At 43.7% G+C, this 17,496-nt stretch overlaps 3 protein-coding genes across 3 annotated transcripts; 2 read left to right on the top strand and 1 right to left on the bottom strand.

Moving 5' to 3' along the window:
- Positions 1–39: 39 nt before the first annotated feature.
- On the bottom strand, positions 40–5,669 carry LOC128275853 (calpain-D). Its single transcript, XM_053014423.1, has 12 exons — positions 5,473–5,669; positions 4,455–5,128; positions 3,957–4,194; positions 3,780–3,895; positions 3,547–3,702; positions 1,788–3,266; positions 1,460–1,568; positions 1,228–1,383; positions 1,007–1,118; positions 645–911; positions 439–585; positions 40–254 (listed from the first exon to the last, which is right to left on the bottom strand). The coding sequence occupies exons 1-12, from the start codon at positions 5,667–5,669 to the stop codon at positions 81–83; spliced, it is 3,825 nt and encodes a 1,274-aa protein (XP_052870383.1). The 3' UTR covers positions 40–80.
- A 3,275-nt stretch (positions 5,670–8,944) lies between these two features.
- LOC128269065 (uncharacterized) lies at positions 8,945–12,302 on the top strand. Its single transcript, XM_053006415.1, has 2 exons — positions 8,945–9,028; positions 9,586–12,302. Exons 1-2 carry the CDS (start codon positions 8,945–8,947, stop codon positions 11,170–11,172), a joined length of 1,671 nt encoding a protein of 556 aa, XP_052862375.1. The 3' UTR covers positions 11,173–12,302.
- Positions 12,303–14,033: 1,731 nt separating this feature from the next.
- On the top strand, positions 14,034–17,352 carry LOC128269075 (protein 60A-like). The gene is made up of 8 exons (XM_053006427.1): positions 14,034–14,395; positions 14,557–14,759; positions 15,526–15,712; positions 15,780–15,934; positions 16,039–16,133; positions 16,234–16,413; positions 16,528–16,662; positions 16,735–17,352. The coding sequence occupies exons 1-8, from the start codon at positions 14,157–14,159 to the stop codon at positions 16,858–16,860; spliced, it is 1,320 nt and encodes a 439-aa protein (XP_052862387.1). The 5' UTR covers positions 14,034–14,156; the 3' UTR covers positions 16,861–17,352.
- The last annotated feature ends 144 nt before the right edge of the window (positions 17,353–17,496 follow it).

Genomic DNA, 17,496 nt, shown 5'->3' with positions numbered 1-17,496 from the left:
ATGAAGATTTATTTATCAATATCTTTCAATGGGTAGTTGAGTTTATCCGTAGTTTTCCCGCTATTTGATGACATCAGATTCTAGGTTATCATTCGAGGCGAGTGCAGCTCAGAAACGCTTTCAATAGGAGGATAATGTGTGGAAGACGGTGGTCCCCAGTCGTGCAAGCCACCGGAGTTAGCTAATCGATGCGTTAAGCGATGCGCTATGCTGAACCCCCCGCTACCCTCCAATTGTGTAAGCACTATGATTACCTAGAAGAAAAAAAAACAATGAATTAATGAACTGTTTCAATAAATTGGCGCAGAAAGATGGGCGATTTTTCAAACACAAAGTCCGTCCTTTTAAAACTGTTACAAGTTTTTTTTGTGATTAGATTATAATCGGAACAACTAAAATAAGTAAAATAAAAATGCATGCCAAAAACGGCTTAGCTACCTGACGCTGAAGAGGTGGTACGGAATCGACTGTTTTGAGCTCACCCCTCGTCGAGACAACGTTGTAACTCTCCTGGCAATCGCATTTCACGTGTATCCATTTGTTTTCATGCCGATTCTCAACCATGACCACCAGGCCGGCCCAGCCCTGCGAGAAGTAAAACCGATCAGTTAAGCCCATTCTGTTTCATGTTCGATCCAATGTACCTTGGTTAAGTAGTACGCAGTCATGCCTTCGCGTCCCTCGTGTCGTTGCCCCTTAGCCAACGTTAGATTGATAATGGCATCGGCTAGCAGAAACGGAGGTGGTGTAATTTGCTCTACCAGCAGTCGCTTCGAGCTGTGTATCGCCAGTACGCATTGGGGATACTGCATGAAATCATCAATTCCCGTGTGCCAATGATTGAAAGCGAGACAGACCAGCATGTATAGGTCAGTTTCCAGCATTTTGTGGCAACCGACAAAGCCCCGAACCTGTTGAAAGTAGTTAAAGGGGTGAATGTTTGGTTTTGTACAAGATTTGATCATACTTTTTAACTTTCAGTAAATTTGCTAAACACCGTACATACCTGTCTCTTGCTATGCTCTACAAGCCGACCAACTTCCGGATTAGCTGGATTTCTAGTGCGGAATAGCACAACGCAAAGATCCAGCTGTGAGCGTTGGGATTTTTCCGAGTTTCTGAAGCGACACAGTACTGATATTTAGTCGTTGGTCAAATTCAGTTTCTAATTTGCCGCATATTTATATATCTAGCACGTCACTTTTACATGTACATTGTACAGCTTACCGTTGGCCCTCTTGAAATAGGGTGAACTCGGCTTCTGTCGGCTCTAAAACCGTGATTAGTACACATGATAAAGCTCTTAAAGGTTGCAAAGTGCCAAACAACCGTACTTCATTCCACTCCGACCGCACCTTGCATATGTCGATACAATCAAAGTATCTGAAAGAAGATGACAAAAAAAACAATTTCATGCGAAATTGTAGGGCCAAGAAATGTAACCAAATCTTAGTCTCACCTTAACACATCCTCAAATGATATCCAGAATACTCCCTCCGAACCACCGTGTGGCATCAGACTGTCCCGTAATTCGTCTGTCCATAGCTCCGAATCGTCTGACCAATCACCTGCAAATGTTCCCGCAAAGCGGATAAAATTAACATTGACCAAATATGTTCATGTTAATAAATAAATTTACATTTTTTATATAACGCCCTAGAAAGATTCTCCCGATAGTGAACAAAAATTAAACCGGAATTATAGACTTTTGGCAAAAGGAATAGAATAATCGTGTTAAGAAAGTTTGAAAAACGATTTGAATGATCAACGATCATTTATTGAATTACCTTGCCACGAAAAGTGCCCCCAGGGGTTGCGCAGCTTCAACAGCCTATGTCCTTGAATGTCACGCACGTCTAACACTGAATAAGCATGCCGGGGCCGCAAGCCCTTTCGCTGGTATTCATCTTCGTCAACTTTCATATTGCCACCACCGCAACTGGCACCCATTAAAAACTTCACCAACCGTGAACTTAGTAACTGTGCCCATATTAGATCGCGATCGAGATCATCTTCACTAGGCAGCGGCAAAGAACTGGCCTGCAATGGAATGCTTTCGCACGGTGCCCCCGTCAGAGTGGCTAGTCCCTCGATTGCTCGGCCAGACACGAGCGCTTCGTAGCAACCGTGGAGCTTCGCTACAGCTTTCTCGATCAGTGGCACCCACAACTGTTTTCGCTTCGCCTGCGAGTACACAAGATGGCCACGCTTGTCGCAAGGAAGCAAATCGTCCACTAGCACGGTCGTCCAGCGACCATCCTTGCACAGTTTAACCTGATAGGCACCCTGTGGACAGATCTCCTTAGTTAGCAGCACCTCGCGAACCAGATCTTCTCGCTCGGCGAGCACTGCTAGGGCACTCAGGAGCCAACAGTTGCCCAGTACTCCCTGACAGATGTCCGATGGTAGTGGTGTGCGAAACACAGCCCACATAGGCATCAACGATCCTTGACTGCTGCCACCCTCGCAGATGATTTCATGTGGTCGTCGCCACTGCGCGACTGGATTACTGTCAACGTTCGACGACGGCTGATAGTAGAGACTTTTCGTAGCGGGCGGAAACGAATCATCTACAAACGCCTGTCCGTTCTCGAGACAATACTCGATGATACTGCGCCAGCGATTCAGTGCATCGATATCGTCCAGCTGGCGCTGGTTGTCCGCCAATCGGTCGCTTCGCTGACGCTGTTGCTGCTGCTGCCAAAGAACGAGACCGCAGGTGTCAATGTGTCGATGACTCGAGCAGATATCGCAGACCACACAGGCGAGTGAATTTTCGTACGTACACGCAGGACATTGCCAGGTACGTTTGGGGATGGTGACCACTTGTAGTGGGTTAGCTACTTTTACCGTCGGTTGGCAGAGCGCGGCTGGCAGTTGGTGCTTTGGAATTGCCCCAGATTCTGCGGCTGCTGGGACGCCCGGCGCTGAGCTGGAGCGACTATTTGAAGGTTCATCGCACTGACCCAATATGAGGCGGTTCGTGGCTAGTTGAGAAAGTTCCAGGGATTCGTTCGCGATGGCCACAGCCTTTAAAGTCGGGCGAAGTGATTTACAAGCGCTACAATCTGGCTGAAGGATTGAATTTTTGAGCGTGCACTTGGCACAAGTCCAAAACTCGCCCTTTTTCAGCGTCATTTCCTCAACGTTACATATACTGCGAAGCTTTGAACCACCGCAGGCTGCACACGCTAATACTGTGCTAGAATTCACGAGTGTACATTTACGACAGGACCATTCCTTTTCGTCCTGATTTAACATGGATGCTACATTTAAAGAAAAGAAGCAGAGTGAAAAGAATAGAAATAGAACATGAGCTATCTACGATAAAATATAAAACAAACAAAAAATCATCAATTGTCCAATGCTTTAAAAATTGTGTACTCAAAACGGTGGAAGTTTATAAAATGTTGTAAAACGTTTATAACGTAAACGTTTATAAAACGTTGTAATGGTAGATTTTGTTCATAACGTAAAGGTATTTTGCGTTTAGCTAAATTTAGAATGAACTATCCACTATATCCATTCGATACGAGGAAATCTTACTTTTAGTGCACCATTCTTCTTCTAGATCCTGCTCGAAGCTGGCTATTGGTACTTTCACGATAGCCGGTATGTTGTCGAGTTCTAGGATTGTAGAGTTTTGATGCGTGCTATATTCGTCCATGACGGAAAAAATATCATGATCTTGACAGTCAGCTAGGAAAATAATAGAAACAATTGTTTGGAAAAACAGATCATGGCAGGATCCGAAAACATCAAGCAGAAATTGATTCAATTACCTTTATCGAAGTTATTCTTGTAGTTCAGTAGTTGCTTATTATACTTGCATTTAGCTGTGACCTTAGCGCTTCCACTATTGCCGGTAAATGAAGAATCATCTTTTTCCGGCCGTCTATTCGAATTTGATAACATGTTTCAAGCAAGGAAACAAAAGAAGCTACGTTTCAATTTACCTATTTTTCCCGACTATCTCGTCAGGCACAGGCCTCAGCAAAAACGAAGGAGTTGCGTAGTCGTCTTCTGGCGAGTCCTTCAGTATAATATCTCGCTGGTCGGTATTTGTATCGCTCGGGTTGTTATTTACAGCATCACTGGTCATTTTCGATGCGACATGTTTTCGCTTAGTTTCCTTATTGATGACAGCATAAATTGGCTCCACGCTTGCGTAGTACGGCGAAGCGTAGCTTTTTCCTGAAAGCCATACAGAATTTTCAGTCAAGTTCTTATTGAAAATATTTATATATTCGGCATATTTAACAGAACATAACGTGATAGAACTGATGTGCTTTGTATAATCAAAACATATGCGATCAATCAGTAACCGTTAAGCGTTCGTTCAGATCGGGTTCGTATTTAGACTTGTTTTCCGGATTATCATACATACAACAAAAACTATATTTAAGATAACATTTAAATCGACTCATAAATTTCATAGTTACGTATATACAAACCTGTTTGGTTTTGCATTTTGTTCTTAGGATGATGGTGGTGATGATGATGTGATTGGTTATCCTTGAGCCGAACGTTAGTAGTTGAGTTGTCGATAAGCCGCTGAGAGGCAGAGGGCACTACGATCAGCCCGCCAGTGCGCTTGGTGATCGTTGTAACGGCGCCGTTGGTCCGCCCAGCGGAATCAGTTGAGGAGTGTTGACAGCGCGGCAGTCTTGACTCGCTGGCTCCGACACAGCAGCAACTAGAACGGTCGCCCTCGAAGTTGAACTGATTGTAGAGACAAAAGCGACATCGGGCGGCCCACAATTGCTCCATACTGGTAGCTTTGATGCTAGCGATGGCACAGAGACCGCACCCGTGATGGTCGTCGGTGCCCCTGCGAATAAGCTGTGTAAGGGATTTCTTGATCGTGTCCTTGTACACGGGAGCTATCAGACTCAGTGTTTCGCAGTTGATGCAGTGCCAGGAAACGCTCCGGTTGTACAGCCGGCATCGGTGACAGCTCCAGCGGCGGTTAATACTCGGTTGCGACAGATGCCGTCTACGGCTCCAGCAATACCGATCTGCCTGCGGCTGAGCGAAGGAACGTTCGATTTTCTTCCGGTTTATGTTTTTGTGCGCTAGTGCTAGGCTGTCTATAACGCGGAACAGACAATCGTTTGTGACTAGTTTTCTGCCAAAAGAGAAACAAGCAAAGAGGGCGAGAGAGAGATGAGTGGAAGAACGAAAAACGTAGTTAAAAGAGAAAAACAATGACAGTGGAAAGGGCTGCTTATGTAGTATGGTATGCTAGTTTTTGGTGCGAGTGTTAGCTTAGCAGCAAAACAGTGTTGGTGTGTTTTTTACTTTTTTCTCTGTACTGCACACTCCTGGAATAAAGAGCGAACTGAGCTCGTGTGCCCAAAATTGAACGTTGGTTGCGATGCCCTAGGGCTTCGAACGAAGGAGGCAGAATTCCAACACGCTTGCCTAACGGACTACAATCTGGACACTACGGCGGACACTTGCTCTATTTACCTATTCACATCCTTCATGCGAACGCAGGTCGCAGCTTGCCTGGGCACTTCGGCAACCGAGCGAATCTGATGATGGACTATATCGACACCGTTGACCCGACGCAACGTTCGACACCGTAAGCAGCGCACGCTTTCTGTTGGATTAAGGTAATTACACGCAATGCAATACCACTGGAGTACCGACGCTATCGTGCCCATTTTGCTACATTGCTACACGCACGTCTAGTGTCCGTGGATTGTGCGACCACCCGTGCCACCCAAGCCACCCGTGGAGCCAAGGTTTCGCAACAGCCGTGCTGTTTTTGTTTCACGTACGGTATCGATTTGCCGTCCGCTGGAGAAAATCTCGTCTGTCAAACGCAACATAGTTTCGCTGCTGCAACGACCATTGACAGATAAGCCAAAGTCAACCAGAGATTTTTGTTTTGTTGTTGTTGCACCACTGTGACAGTCGCATCCTAGAAGCTCTCGACAAGGAAAATTCTACACATTGTCCTGGTAGAAAAACTGTTAATAGTTTTTTTTCGATGTTTTGGACATTTCGCAAATTGCAAGCTCTGTTGCCCACAACGTAAGGATTGATGACAGATCTTTGTAACTATTGCATGCTATATTTTGATCAAATTTGCGTGTTGTTTGGCTGTTGGAAGGCCGATTTGACCCGAAGCCGTTCGGCATGCTGCTTCAACAGAAGGTGTCAAACATCTTTGAGACTTTGACTTGCCTTACATGTTTGAAAAAAAGCCACACATTCAACGGAATATTTCATCTATTCATTTATCTTTTATTTCAAAAAATTATTCTACAATTCGAACTCCTTTTCTCGGAGGTTCAACTTGATGTTGAACTCTTGATTAGGTCTGGGATCTTGGTCTCGGTCTTGGATTATGTGTCTACTCTTGGGATTGGCCCTTACAGAAAGAAATGTTAATAAAAAAAATATATATATATATATAATGTTGACATGATTATGTTGCAAGAAACCTCGTGATTACTTAAGAAGGATAGGCCTCTTTAAGATATTCTTTGAAATCAACGCGGTGGACAATATCGGGAATTTTCTCATCCTTTTCATCAACGCTCGGCTGAACCTGGTACATGTGAACCCACTCCCAAAGGATTCGCGTATTGAACGTTTCGTCGAACGTTGCCTGTGTTTCTTCTATGAGGTTCTTGAATTGCTCCGGGTACTTCGATTCACCTGTGTTGCAATTAAAATAGTACTCCATGTTCCGTCGTTTAGACAACTGCTTCGAGTATTGTGGTTTGACATCACGCAGAAACAACAAACCATATGGTATATAGAAGCGATCCTGGTTGATCGGATTACGCACATTGTAGCCGAGACGGTTTGTGAGATCCTTAAGTTGGTGCATTTCTAGTGAGGTGAAAAACGATTCCATCTCGGATAGGTGATAGTGCTTTTTTGCTCGAATCTGCAACGACCCAGTGGAGTTGGCGCACGTCGATGTTGAGCTCGCGTTCGTTGTAGCACACCTGATTGGCTTGTTAAGCGCCTTGGCAAATTGGCGACAACGCTCAAACCGTTGCCTGAATGTTAAATGTTCTATATTTTCCCCGCCCAACATAAGTCCGTCAATGATGTGTAACGTATGCATGGTGACCTGTGACCTTCCTTCATCCTGCAACTCACGCACAATTTCACCATAGATGATCGTAGCTGGCGACAGTTCAATTGCTACATCTTTGATTAGTATCCAGGTGCCATGTTTCGCGTCGAACTGATACACCTCCTTACCACCCTTACCGAGCAGAATTGAGCGAACATTCTTGTCTTTACTTTCCTTGTTGCCGATGGGCACAAAATACCAATCCCGGGCAGATGAAAAGGATGCCCGTAGGTCCATTTTTACTCGCGCTTCAGACGGGTGCATGTGCTTTGTCAGACTATTCCAGTTTTTGTAGATCTTCTTAACGTACTGATCTGGGTCACCCTTGTTTGCGGATTTGCGGATCGCATCCTCTAGCTTCCATAAGTCTAAACACTTCTGCTTCACTTCGAGTTGGCGCGTTTCCATCAGGTCTCGGTTTTTGCAGAAGGCTGCTATTTTCATCAGGGCAATGATTTGTTTACGGCCAATCTCGTTATTGCTTGCACATATGTAGTCATAGAACGCCTCATCTTTACGCATTACCGCCTCGTTTACGAGTTCTAATGTATCGTTGCTTGCGTTTCGTTTTTCAAACATCTGCCGGTTGATGTCCTGCAAATAGCGCTCGATCGTACCCGTGTTTGGTTTTTTGGATTTGCACACTAAGTAGCGCTCTGAGTTGGCTGGGCGACTACTGTTGGGTTTGCAGATACAAATCTGTCGGAAACACCGGTACACTAGGTAGACGAGACCAACGCTGAACGGCGTGAAGATATCAAACAGCTTCACAACGAAGTTGCCTCCAGGGTGTATAACACACCAATGCAGCAGTTGCAGTTACGTTGGTGATAGCGGAAGCAGTGCCTGGAATTCCGTTAAGAACCAGGCACCCGCAACAAATCAGTCGATTTGGCTTCCTTGTCCACTCATGTTATTATAAAATAATTATTCCACAGGGAAGCAACAACTAGGCAACCTGTGGCGGTGATACTGGCCAACTGACTCTAGAAAACAGGGCTAAGGGGACGATGCTTCTTTCTGAAACCACCCCAAACAAACCTCTAGCCACACAAACGATAGATGGATTCGTAACAGCCTAAAATGAAATGTGCTTTTCAAATACCGTACCGTTTGAGTTGAAGATCAACCACTTTGGAGATAAGTTTTTCATATTTCCCAATTTTCTGCAACCAAAATTGTATTTTATACATAAAGCTAATCAATGAACCTTTCGAAAAAATGTTCAACCATCGAAAAATATTAAGCCGTTTTTGTTTTATAACCAAATGAAAAAGAAAACGCTAGATGGTACACCCTGTACAAAATACTTCCGACAGACATCTCATAGGTTTCTCAAACGAATTGCGGCAGGCAAAAAGGGAGGAAATGTAAAACGTGTGATCGAAGAGAGAAGAATACCTTTGCTTACTTGTGTTATGGTAGTTCTACAAGAAAATGTATTGAAAATTCATAACGTTAAGTCATAACGTCACAGAATTCGAATTACGCTGTTTTTGACAAATGTTGGCTTAATATGTATTAAATGGACAGGTGGAATTCGTGCTGAATCGGCAAATCATATATTCAAAATATCATGCCTTGATCGCAGACTTGATCGACTTAGCTCGTGCAGCTCTCAACGCGCCCCTATAGATTCAAAGTAAACCTGTTGTACGAGACGTCAGAGGGCTGCGCTCCAGTATTAGAAATGAATTAGGAAGAGTGGAGACAGAAGCAATTCTAGTTGGTGATCGTCGATCTGTTGAACCAAAACTTAAAAGTAATTTTGGATGATCCTAGTCCGCGATACCGCCGTCGAACGTAGCCTTCCGTGCCCTTTCATGTGGTGTGCTTCCTAAGATGGATGAAGAAGAGAGTCCCTATTTGTCCGGTTTCTTGACGATCAGATCACAGAGTGGTTTTTCGTGGCGAGTAACAAAAAAGGTGGGTGAACTATTGCAGTATGCAGGGGAAACTAATGAAGCTAACCAATGCGCTGGAACTGGTGACGGTAGCTGTTCTTTGGTTGCGTTATGCACGTGTGCTGTTCGTTTAAATCTATTTAGTTTCAAATTACGGTTTCTACTGGTGCAGCTTTTCTTAAAGTTCCATCCTAATCACCGACTGCTCAACCAGTAAGAATCGAACCTAGGGCACAAGTAAACCTTAAAGTCTGTGGCCTACTTGCACCGCCGCACCTTGGGTGCATAATATCCTGGCGATACGTAGTCATGGCCTCTTATTTCGGTAAAATCACATTAAGAACGTAAACAACTAGTGGCTTTGTAAACAAAATGCAGGCTAATATCTGTCGGCAAGATAACAGCGCGGGAATACATCGACCTGCTGTGTTGTTTACGTTCCTTATTTAATTGTAATGAACTAAGGACCCACGACTGGGGATCGTCCGCACTTTACGTAGCTAAGTGGCGGCTGTAGTAGTGGGCAGTTTAGTAAACCCCAGTAACATAAATGCATCTATACATGTTTCTGGTTTTCAGGTTAAATATTGTCAACTGTTTAAAGCGAGCCGCCACGGGATCGAACGGCTTGAAATCAGCGACACCGAAAACGACAAAACCGCACGCATCGTAACGCTTGAAAATTGCGTTAAGATTGTACTGGATCAGCCACCTCAAAACACGATCAACATCGTTTCGAAGACGGGCCAAATACAGCTTTACTCGCCAGATGAACTGCTAGCCCGTCAGTGGACCAACGCGTTGCAGATTGTAGCGTTCAAGGATAAATCGAATCAAGCCCCGACGCCGCCGCGGCAAAATACAATTGAAGAGGATAATGACTTGTACTGCTCCTCGTACAGTGAAGGTATCTACACGGTAACTCTTATAGCAACTGATGCCTCCATCAAGAATGGCATCGAACCGAAGATGTATACACTCGAGCTGGGCCAAATTGATATGCGACTGAAGTGTTACGAGGACGAAAGTATGACCGTGGCTCTTTGGCCTTATCGGTATATTCGTAAGTATGGCTACCGAGAGGGCAAGTTTACGTTCGAGGCTGGTCGGAAGTGCAACACAGGTGAGGGTACGTTCAAGCTAGACAACGCTAACCCGCAAGACATATTCCGTTGTATGCTGACTAAGATGAAATCAATGAAGAAGATCATCTCGTCGTCGTCATTGGAACACGAGGCACATGGACTGAGCAGCCAGCTTTGCGCAGCTTTAGCCATGGAACCGGGTTCCCGAAGTCCTCTACCGGGCATCCACTGTGACGACGGTGTAGCTACCCTGCACCTGGCTTCGATCGATACGATACCCGCGATACACGATGCTGCTGCGCAGCACGGAAAAACGGTTACACCCACGAAACCACCTCGCAAACAGGGGATGCCTATTGCTGGAGGTAGTGTAGGGGACCAGCAGGATTCAAAGCTTGCGAACGTGTCGACGGTGTTTATCAAAACGGGCGGGAACAACGGACTGCAGTGTACTGGTGGCCAACGGAATCAGTCCATTTTCGTACCCAGTGCGCCTGGACCAGCTCACGAGGAGTCGATGGATCGATGCAGAGTTAAGGAGCTAGACTATGAGTGTGTTAAGGACATTACTGATGCATGGAAGCTGTACGGATTGAATGACGTTAAGCACACCGAGCCGTCACACGTACCGGAAACACCAAAAAGCTCATTTGGAGCAGCTCCAGTTCCGACAACGCACGCAAATGGAACGTCCGGGATTGACCAGGTTCAGCGGCTGGAGTACGATAGGTTGGATTTTTTCCGAACCACCACCCGCCACTCGTCAGGCGACTACAAAACCATCGTGCCTATCCGGCTACCAGGCCGTGATCAAACAACCGCTTACACCCAACCAGCGGCTTCGTCATCAGTGCCGTCGGATGATTATGAAATCATCGGCGAACCTACCACGGGAACTACTCCACAACCCCAGCAGCACAATCCGTCCTTGCATGGGCCTCCAAACAGCTACGGTTCCAGTGGTACGGTCCGTCGACTACCAGAGGAGGGCTTTGAATTTTTAGTATTCAACGAGGAAGATCAGCGCAACATTGCAGCTACCATCAATTACGCGACCATTAGTAAACCGAAGCGAGTGTGAAATGGCTAATTGTTGAGCTCAGGTCAAGAAAAAACCGGGATTATTTTTTAAATAGCACGAGACGAAGGGAAAAAGTTTGAGATAGCCTTATCAAAGCGTGGTTTTTGTCATATAAACAACGTGTGTGCATATTTATGCCTTTGAGCGAAATGTAATCTTGCTGGTTGTAACCCATGTCCACAGCAGGGCTTTTGAATACGTTTTTAAGGCTATCAAAATGTGATATGACTGTTGAAAACCGAAGTATAGAGACAAGTTCCCTTAGTCACTGATCGTGGCACATTTTACAATATCTGAACCATGGTTCCAGTTACCGATGGCGAAATCATTGGGCAGAAGCAGGACATATTTCATTGCTTACGAAGTAGCACACTCGTTAACAATATAACAACTTTCCACGAGTTAGTATGTTTATGCACGGTGGTAAAAGACACTGGATGCACATACGTTTTCCGTATTTTTTACGAAGAACGATTTGACGAAACCCTAAAACATAATAACGATTTTTTTAATGCTTTCATTAGGTTTAAGAATAAGAACCAAGCTAAAAAAGCGAATTGCGGCAATCAAAAGTAGACTAAAGGCCGCTCATACTGTAAGCCATCTTAGATATGTCTCTTTTATTGGAACTGAACATTCGTTGGCATTCCTGGTTGTTCCTATGCTAGGTTGGCAACGCGCGAGCACATTCCACTGGATTAATTCCCGTTGCAGTGTCGATCTGGTCATCTTTTTTTTGTTTTGACGTGGGTCCAGGATATTCGGAAATTTAAGAACAAAAGTTATGAATGCGAAAAATATGCAGATTGCTTAGCAGTTTTGTGCCAATAAGCGTGAGAATATTCAACTTCTTCACAAGCCACCAGATTTAAAGCGTATTATCGTGGAATAAGAATGATTTTACATATTGTTTCAATAGGCTATCACTATTTGTAAAATGTGCGACCAGTTTTGCACTTTGTGCCATACAGTCTGTGGCAGTTTCAAAATAACAAAAACAAACTACTTACGTTAAGCTATTTCGAACCGCATTGTAGTAATTGTAGTTTTTTATCCCTATCGTGAACGGGCTTTTCGGGTATAGCGCCGGTATCCGCAGCCGGTGCACACCGAATAAAGAAAAAATGTATTGTTTTTCCAACCACTTTAATTGTTGAGATATATATTTAAATCTAGCGTGGTATTTTAAATTTGCATAAATCTCATAATTTTATTTAAATGTGTATGCTAATGTGACCGGGATAAAACACAAAAATGGTTATTCATTCTTCCAAATTCATTTCATCTCTTGCAAAGCAGTTCCCGGATGCAATACCCTCGTGTCAACGTTCCTGCTTCGTTTGGGTTTCTATCGATTTAAAGAGGTGTCCACGTAGAGGTCTTTAAGTTTAATACCCAGAAGTCGCATGCTACTGTATTTTTTAAGTTCTTCTAGGTTATTTTTAAAGCCTACCAGGAGAACTTACTAGCGGCTCCGTCGATAGATGAGATTGTAGACATCGAATTGCTTTCACATCTTCTATATCAAATAGGGTTTTGTGTTCTAAATCTAAATGTTAAGAACCTAGCAGTAAAATACTTTTTAATGTCACTTCAAATCGCTGTCTACAGCGGAAAAACGGCCAAATTTGGCCAAACGGAATGAAATACGTGTAGACCCATATTTAAAACGGATGAAGACTGGGGATGAGAAATGAATCACATAGGAAAATTGGAAGCCAGCTAGGTTCTATTGCGTATTTAATAGAACTTGAAAGGAATAATTTAATTTGAGTTGGGTCTGGCGACATCACCGTCCCATTTTCTTCGCAAATGAAGAAGGATCCGCCGTCACCGTTGACAGCGTACACCGTCGAAGTCAATTGTGGTGGACATTTGACAAAGATGTTTTATATTAAAAAAATGTAATAAATGAAACTTTGGAATAAATGTTTAACCATCGAAAAAAATTAAGCCAAACCAAATGAAAAAAAAAGCTTTCGTGGACCACCCTGTATTTTATACTCGGATGACGGCCACACTCACAGCACACGGACTCTGCACATCCGGTTTGACTCAAAGTGGCGACATCTAATAAGATTAAAAGCTTAAGTTAGCTGTATCTTTTAAGCTTGAGCTTTTTGCGACGTTGGATTGTGTTGCAAAAATGGTTTCCACACAAAAACGCAGTATATCCCCCTTATTATGAAACTCGAACGTTCACTCGATCATTCATTTTGAGTTCATTTTGCTATAGCTGTCACTTTCTGTCTTCTCTCTTGCTGTATTTTGCTTTCTCCCTTACTGTGTTCACTCTACCGTTCGAGTACTCAATTAGAGAATGATAATCGGGCCTTATATCTATGCGTGTTTGATTTAGATGCTAGCATAGGTGCTTAACATAAAAATGGCATTCGAAAATATCACCTAAAGCAGCCACTGGAATCTATCCGCTTGCGAATACCCTATCGCTGAAAGCAATGCAGTCGGTCTATGATCAACTAAGATTCAAAAGTAGTAGAACAGAACCTTAGTTGGGTACCAAGAGAGCTAATACCAGAAGGCATTACTGGAGCAGTGTTGATTTATTCTACTTTTCCATAAATCGTGAAACTCGTTTTCAAATTTTTCTTCGCAGTTTGTTTTTCGTAGTTTTGTCGTTTGTTGATGAATGTTGTTCTTTCGTTTACATTGCCTCACAGCGATAGAGCATTTGTGTGGAGACTAAAGGTAGTGTTAGTGAGTTCGGAACTGAGCGAAGAAAGCCGACGAATGATAGGCTTAAGATCGGGCCACGCATACTGCGACAGGCCAACAACTTTATGCGCACAGTCGGCCCGTTTTCTTGGAAGGGTCTATGCCTGGCAGCGAACGATCGGGGTAAAGAATTTTATCTTCACTGTCAATCCAGCACACAGGCGTGTTTTGCACTGAAACCCTAGCGGGGCTCGTGAAATATTGTGCGTGAAAATTAATCGGTCGCAACGGTCCATGAACGCAGCACAATGAATCGCAAAGTGTTCTTGGTTCCGATGCTCCTGGTGTCCTGCTGCTGGTGGCGGGCATCGCTAGCATCCGCGCCAACGACCCTGTCTGGCATTTACGTTGATAACGGCATCGACCAAACCATACAGGAGGACGCACTGTCGTTCGACGAGCAGCAGGAAATCGAAGATGAAATTCTCAATCTACTCGGATTGCCGGGTCCTAAGCCCACGGTGCGCCATCTTCACTCCTCAGTCGGGTAAGCACGCTTCGGGTCCCAATGGGTGCAGTGCGAAGAACCGAAACGCATCGTTTCCGCCGCTCGACGACGCACAACACTCAACGCACTTTACATGCCGCCCCCCCTCTCTACCTCTGTTTCATCATATCCCTCTCGGTCGCTCTCACTTTTTTTTGCAGTAAATCTGCGCCTCAATTTTTGCTCAATGTATACGATCAGCTGCAGCAGGAACAGGAAGAGAGCAATGCGGTGATCGGTGAGAGTGGTGCATACTCGCGGACACGAAAGGTTCGTAGTGCTACTAGCATGGATATCCTGATCACCGATGCCGATCGAAAGGCGATTGAAGAAAGCGATATAATAATGACATTTTTGAATAAGAGTGAGTTTTACGTACAGAGTTCCTTCTTTCGCCCGTCTATAGTAGCTTTCTTCGTATTTTTCATGCACCTTTTACTAACATCCGTGATGGCTAAAAGTATATTCGTTTTACTTTGTTATTCAGGTCCAAAATTTCTAACTGACGGACACATTCGATGTTGTGCGTTACTAATATGTATGGTTAAATAGGGGTATGTTTCTATACTTGTTTTATTTATTTTATTGTACTGTTTTCTATTTCATTATAGTCTGCATACGACGCTCCCTTGCCGCCGTTTATTTATTTTGTATTCTGTTAACACATAGAAATGTATCGATGTAGCAGTACGCCCTGAGATTTAACTAATAATATGTAGATTGACGCTTGTTGGTACAAGTAAAATATTAACATGAAAGTACATGAAATACTTTATCGATTTGTTGATATCCAACCCCTGACATTGTTAGCTGACTTTCAATTCAATAACTTTTATTGATTGCTTCAGGAATAGGTGTGTATAACGAAGTCATGAAATGTTGTACTGCTCGGCAGTGTTGAGCTACCGGTACACTAATTGGAAGAATACAACTGCTCTCCTACTAACGACTGCTTTTCTTCAACACAGTTATCTCACCGCCTACTGGTGGTCCGTATGCACGTAGACTTGGACTAAATACACGACTAACTCAACTGTTAGTGGTTTGTCGGTCGCGTACAAACCAATAAGCGCTGCCTTTAGTCAACATTTTGAATGTCACTAACTGCCGTCGTCTGTTCAATGTTGCAGATCACCATGGCAGTGAAATGCGCCACGAGAAAGGCCGTCGCTTATGGTTTAGCATCGGCAACATCGAGAACGACGTCAGCATACTGATGGGCGAATTACGGCTCTATCGAAAGCTGAATTTGAATAAGTTTAGCACGTACAACTCCACTCTTACGTTGACAGTTTACGCGCTCATTGAACTGGACGGGTAAGTGGTAGGCGTTCGGTCGGGCTCAAGCTAGCATTATTTCATTTTTCCGCACAACACCTTCCAGCGAGAGCGAAATGACTGAAATCTCCAGCCTGAAGCTGACGGGTGACTTTGAGGGTTGGCTGGAAATCAACGTAACTGGGGCCGTTGATTTATGGTTGAAAAACCGCCAGGCCAACCACGGGTTGTATATCGGCGCGTACTTTGGTGATCGTGTTGGTAAATAATTTCTAAACAAAGATGCTTCGACGGTTTAATCGCACCAGCGTTTATAGCCGAAGGATTTCGACAAATTGCTCTCATATTATGCTACTTCTTTGCAGAACGCGAAGTCAAGCTGGACGATGCCGGTTTCGTTAGTGTACGCGGCAGCGAAGAGTATCAGCCATTTCTGGTTGTGTACGCCAACAGTCAACAGGTTGGCATAGAATTGTGATTTTGAATATGTTATCTGATCGTTTCGTAATATTATTGCTGACTATTTCTTTTCTTCGACGCATTGATACTCCTCTCTGCAGATGATGAAACCGATCTTGCAGCGTCATTTAACTCGCAACAAGCGCAACTCTGGCCAGCGTCGGCGCAAGGGAAAAACTGACCACAGAAATCCCCTCTATCCGTATCACCCACAGTTTGATCATCATAAGAGCTGCCGCATTCAACAGCTGTACGTCAGCTTCAAGGATCTACAGTGGCATGTAAGCGATTAGGGAATTGGAATGTCAGATGTGCAGTTTGGGGGAATGATTGCGCCGAACATTATTGCGATGATTGTTGATTTGGAATTCTTTTTTCTCTCTTTTCTGTGTTAGGAATGGATCATCGCACCTGAAGGCTACGGTGCGTATTATTGTAGCGGTGAATGCAACTTTCCACTGAACGCACACATGAACGCGACAAATCACGCCATAGTACAGACGCTTGTACACCTAAATCATCCGACTAAGGTAAGCGATGATAGGGTCCGTCGCAAAATGTCTAGTAGTTCATTACGTTGTGCCACGAAATTTTTCTTGCAGGTTCCTAAGCCGTGTTGCGCTCCCACGAAGTTGATTCCGATATCTGTGCTCTACCATATCGACGAGTCGAACGTGAATCTCAAAAAGTATAAAAATATGGTAGTAAAAAGTTGCGGTTGTCATTGAAAAAAGAAAATGCAACTACATGCGATTCAGCCCAAGGTGGAAATAAGAAAAGTTGTATATCACTCATATATTGTGACGTAGAGAATCATAATATGCCCATGATCACAATTTGGCCTTGATCGTTGCTGTCGTGCGTGTGTGTTGCATTTTATAAAGTTTATATTTTAATGTATGTATGTGAATCCCAATGCTGCACAATATTGAGAGCAGACTGCCGGTATCGGCGAAGCCAGAGAAGGGTGGCCATGTTTAAATTCATCACTTTATGGGAAATCAGAAATTTCCACATTAGTAATCCATTTGCGCTTGGATGTATCATTTGATCATAAACACATATACACCTATAAATCGTGAGAAAGGTGATTGCACTAACAAAGCATAGACAAGTATTATTTTCAGTAGAAGCATCGAACCAATCTATGTAATTTACATCTGCAATGCTGCTGTAATTGTGAATACACTCGAGAAAGGAGAAATAAAAGTATCTATAGATTGTAATTAAAATCTGTGTGTTAAACGGTGTAAAATTTGTTTTTGGTATTACATTCCAACATACATATACCTTTTCTACTACCAAGTGACCCGTAATAAATTATGTTTTTTTTCTAATCCATTTCTAACTTGTAGAAAAGCATA

The sequence above is a fragment of the Anopheles cruzii genome, chromosome X (assembly GCF_943734635.1).
Source record: "Anopheles cruzii chromosome X, idAnoCruzAS_RS32_06, whole genome shotgun sequence".
NCBI classification, from domain to species: Eukaryota; Metazoa; Arthropoda; class Insecta; order Diptera; family Culicidae; genus Anopheles; species Anopheles cruzii.
Note: the sequence above shows the minus strand (reverse complement) of the source record. Positions and strands in the feature narration are given on the sequence as shown.

What these genes read in the sequence shown, in the direction of transcription:
- LOC128269075 (XM_053006427.1), top strand. Translation starts at nt 14,157, where the DNA reads ATGAATCGCAAAGTGTTCTTGGTTCCGATGCTCCTGGTGTCCTGCTGC. An exon ending in AATGACATTTTTGAATAAGA is followed by an intron (nt 14,760 to 15,525) that starts GTGAGTTTTACG and finishes TCAATGTTGCAG; the next exon opens with ATCACCATGGCAGTGAAATG. An exon ending in TCAAGGATCTACAGTGGCAT is followed by an intron (nt 16,414 to 16,527) that starts GTAAGCGATTAG and finishes TTTCTGTGTTAG; the next exon opens with GAATGGATCATCGCACCTGA.
- LOC128269065 (XM_053006415.1), top strand. Translation starts at nt 8,945, where the DNA reads ATGGATGAAGAAGAGAGTCCCTATTTGTCCGGTTTCTTGACGATCAGA. An exon ending in CGTGGCGAGTAACAAAAAAG is followed by an intron (nt 9,029 to 9,585) that starts GTGGGTGAACTA and finishes TCTGGTTTTCAG; the next exon opens with GTTAAATATTGTCAACTGTT.
- LOC128275853 (XM_053014423.1), bottom strand. Translation starts at nt 5,669, where the DNA reads ATGGGCACGATAGCGTCGGTACTCCAGTGGTATTGCATTGCGTGTAAT. An exon ending in TCATTTGAGGATGTGTTAAG is followed by an intron (nt 1,384 to 1,459) that starts GTGAGACTAAGA and finishes ATCTTCTTTCAG; the next exon opens with ATACTTTGATTGTATCGACA. An exon ending in CTGCGTACTACTTAACCAAG is followed by an intron (nt 586 to 644) that starts GTACATTGGATC and finishes TACTTCTCGCAG; the next exon opens with GGCTGGGCCGGCCTGGTGGT.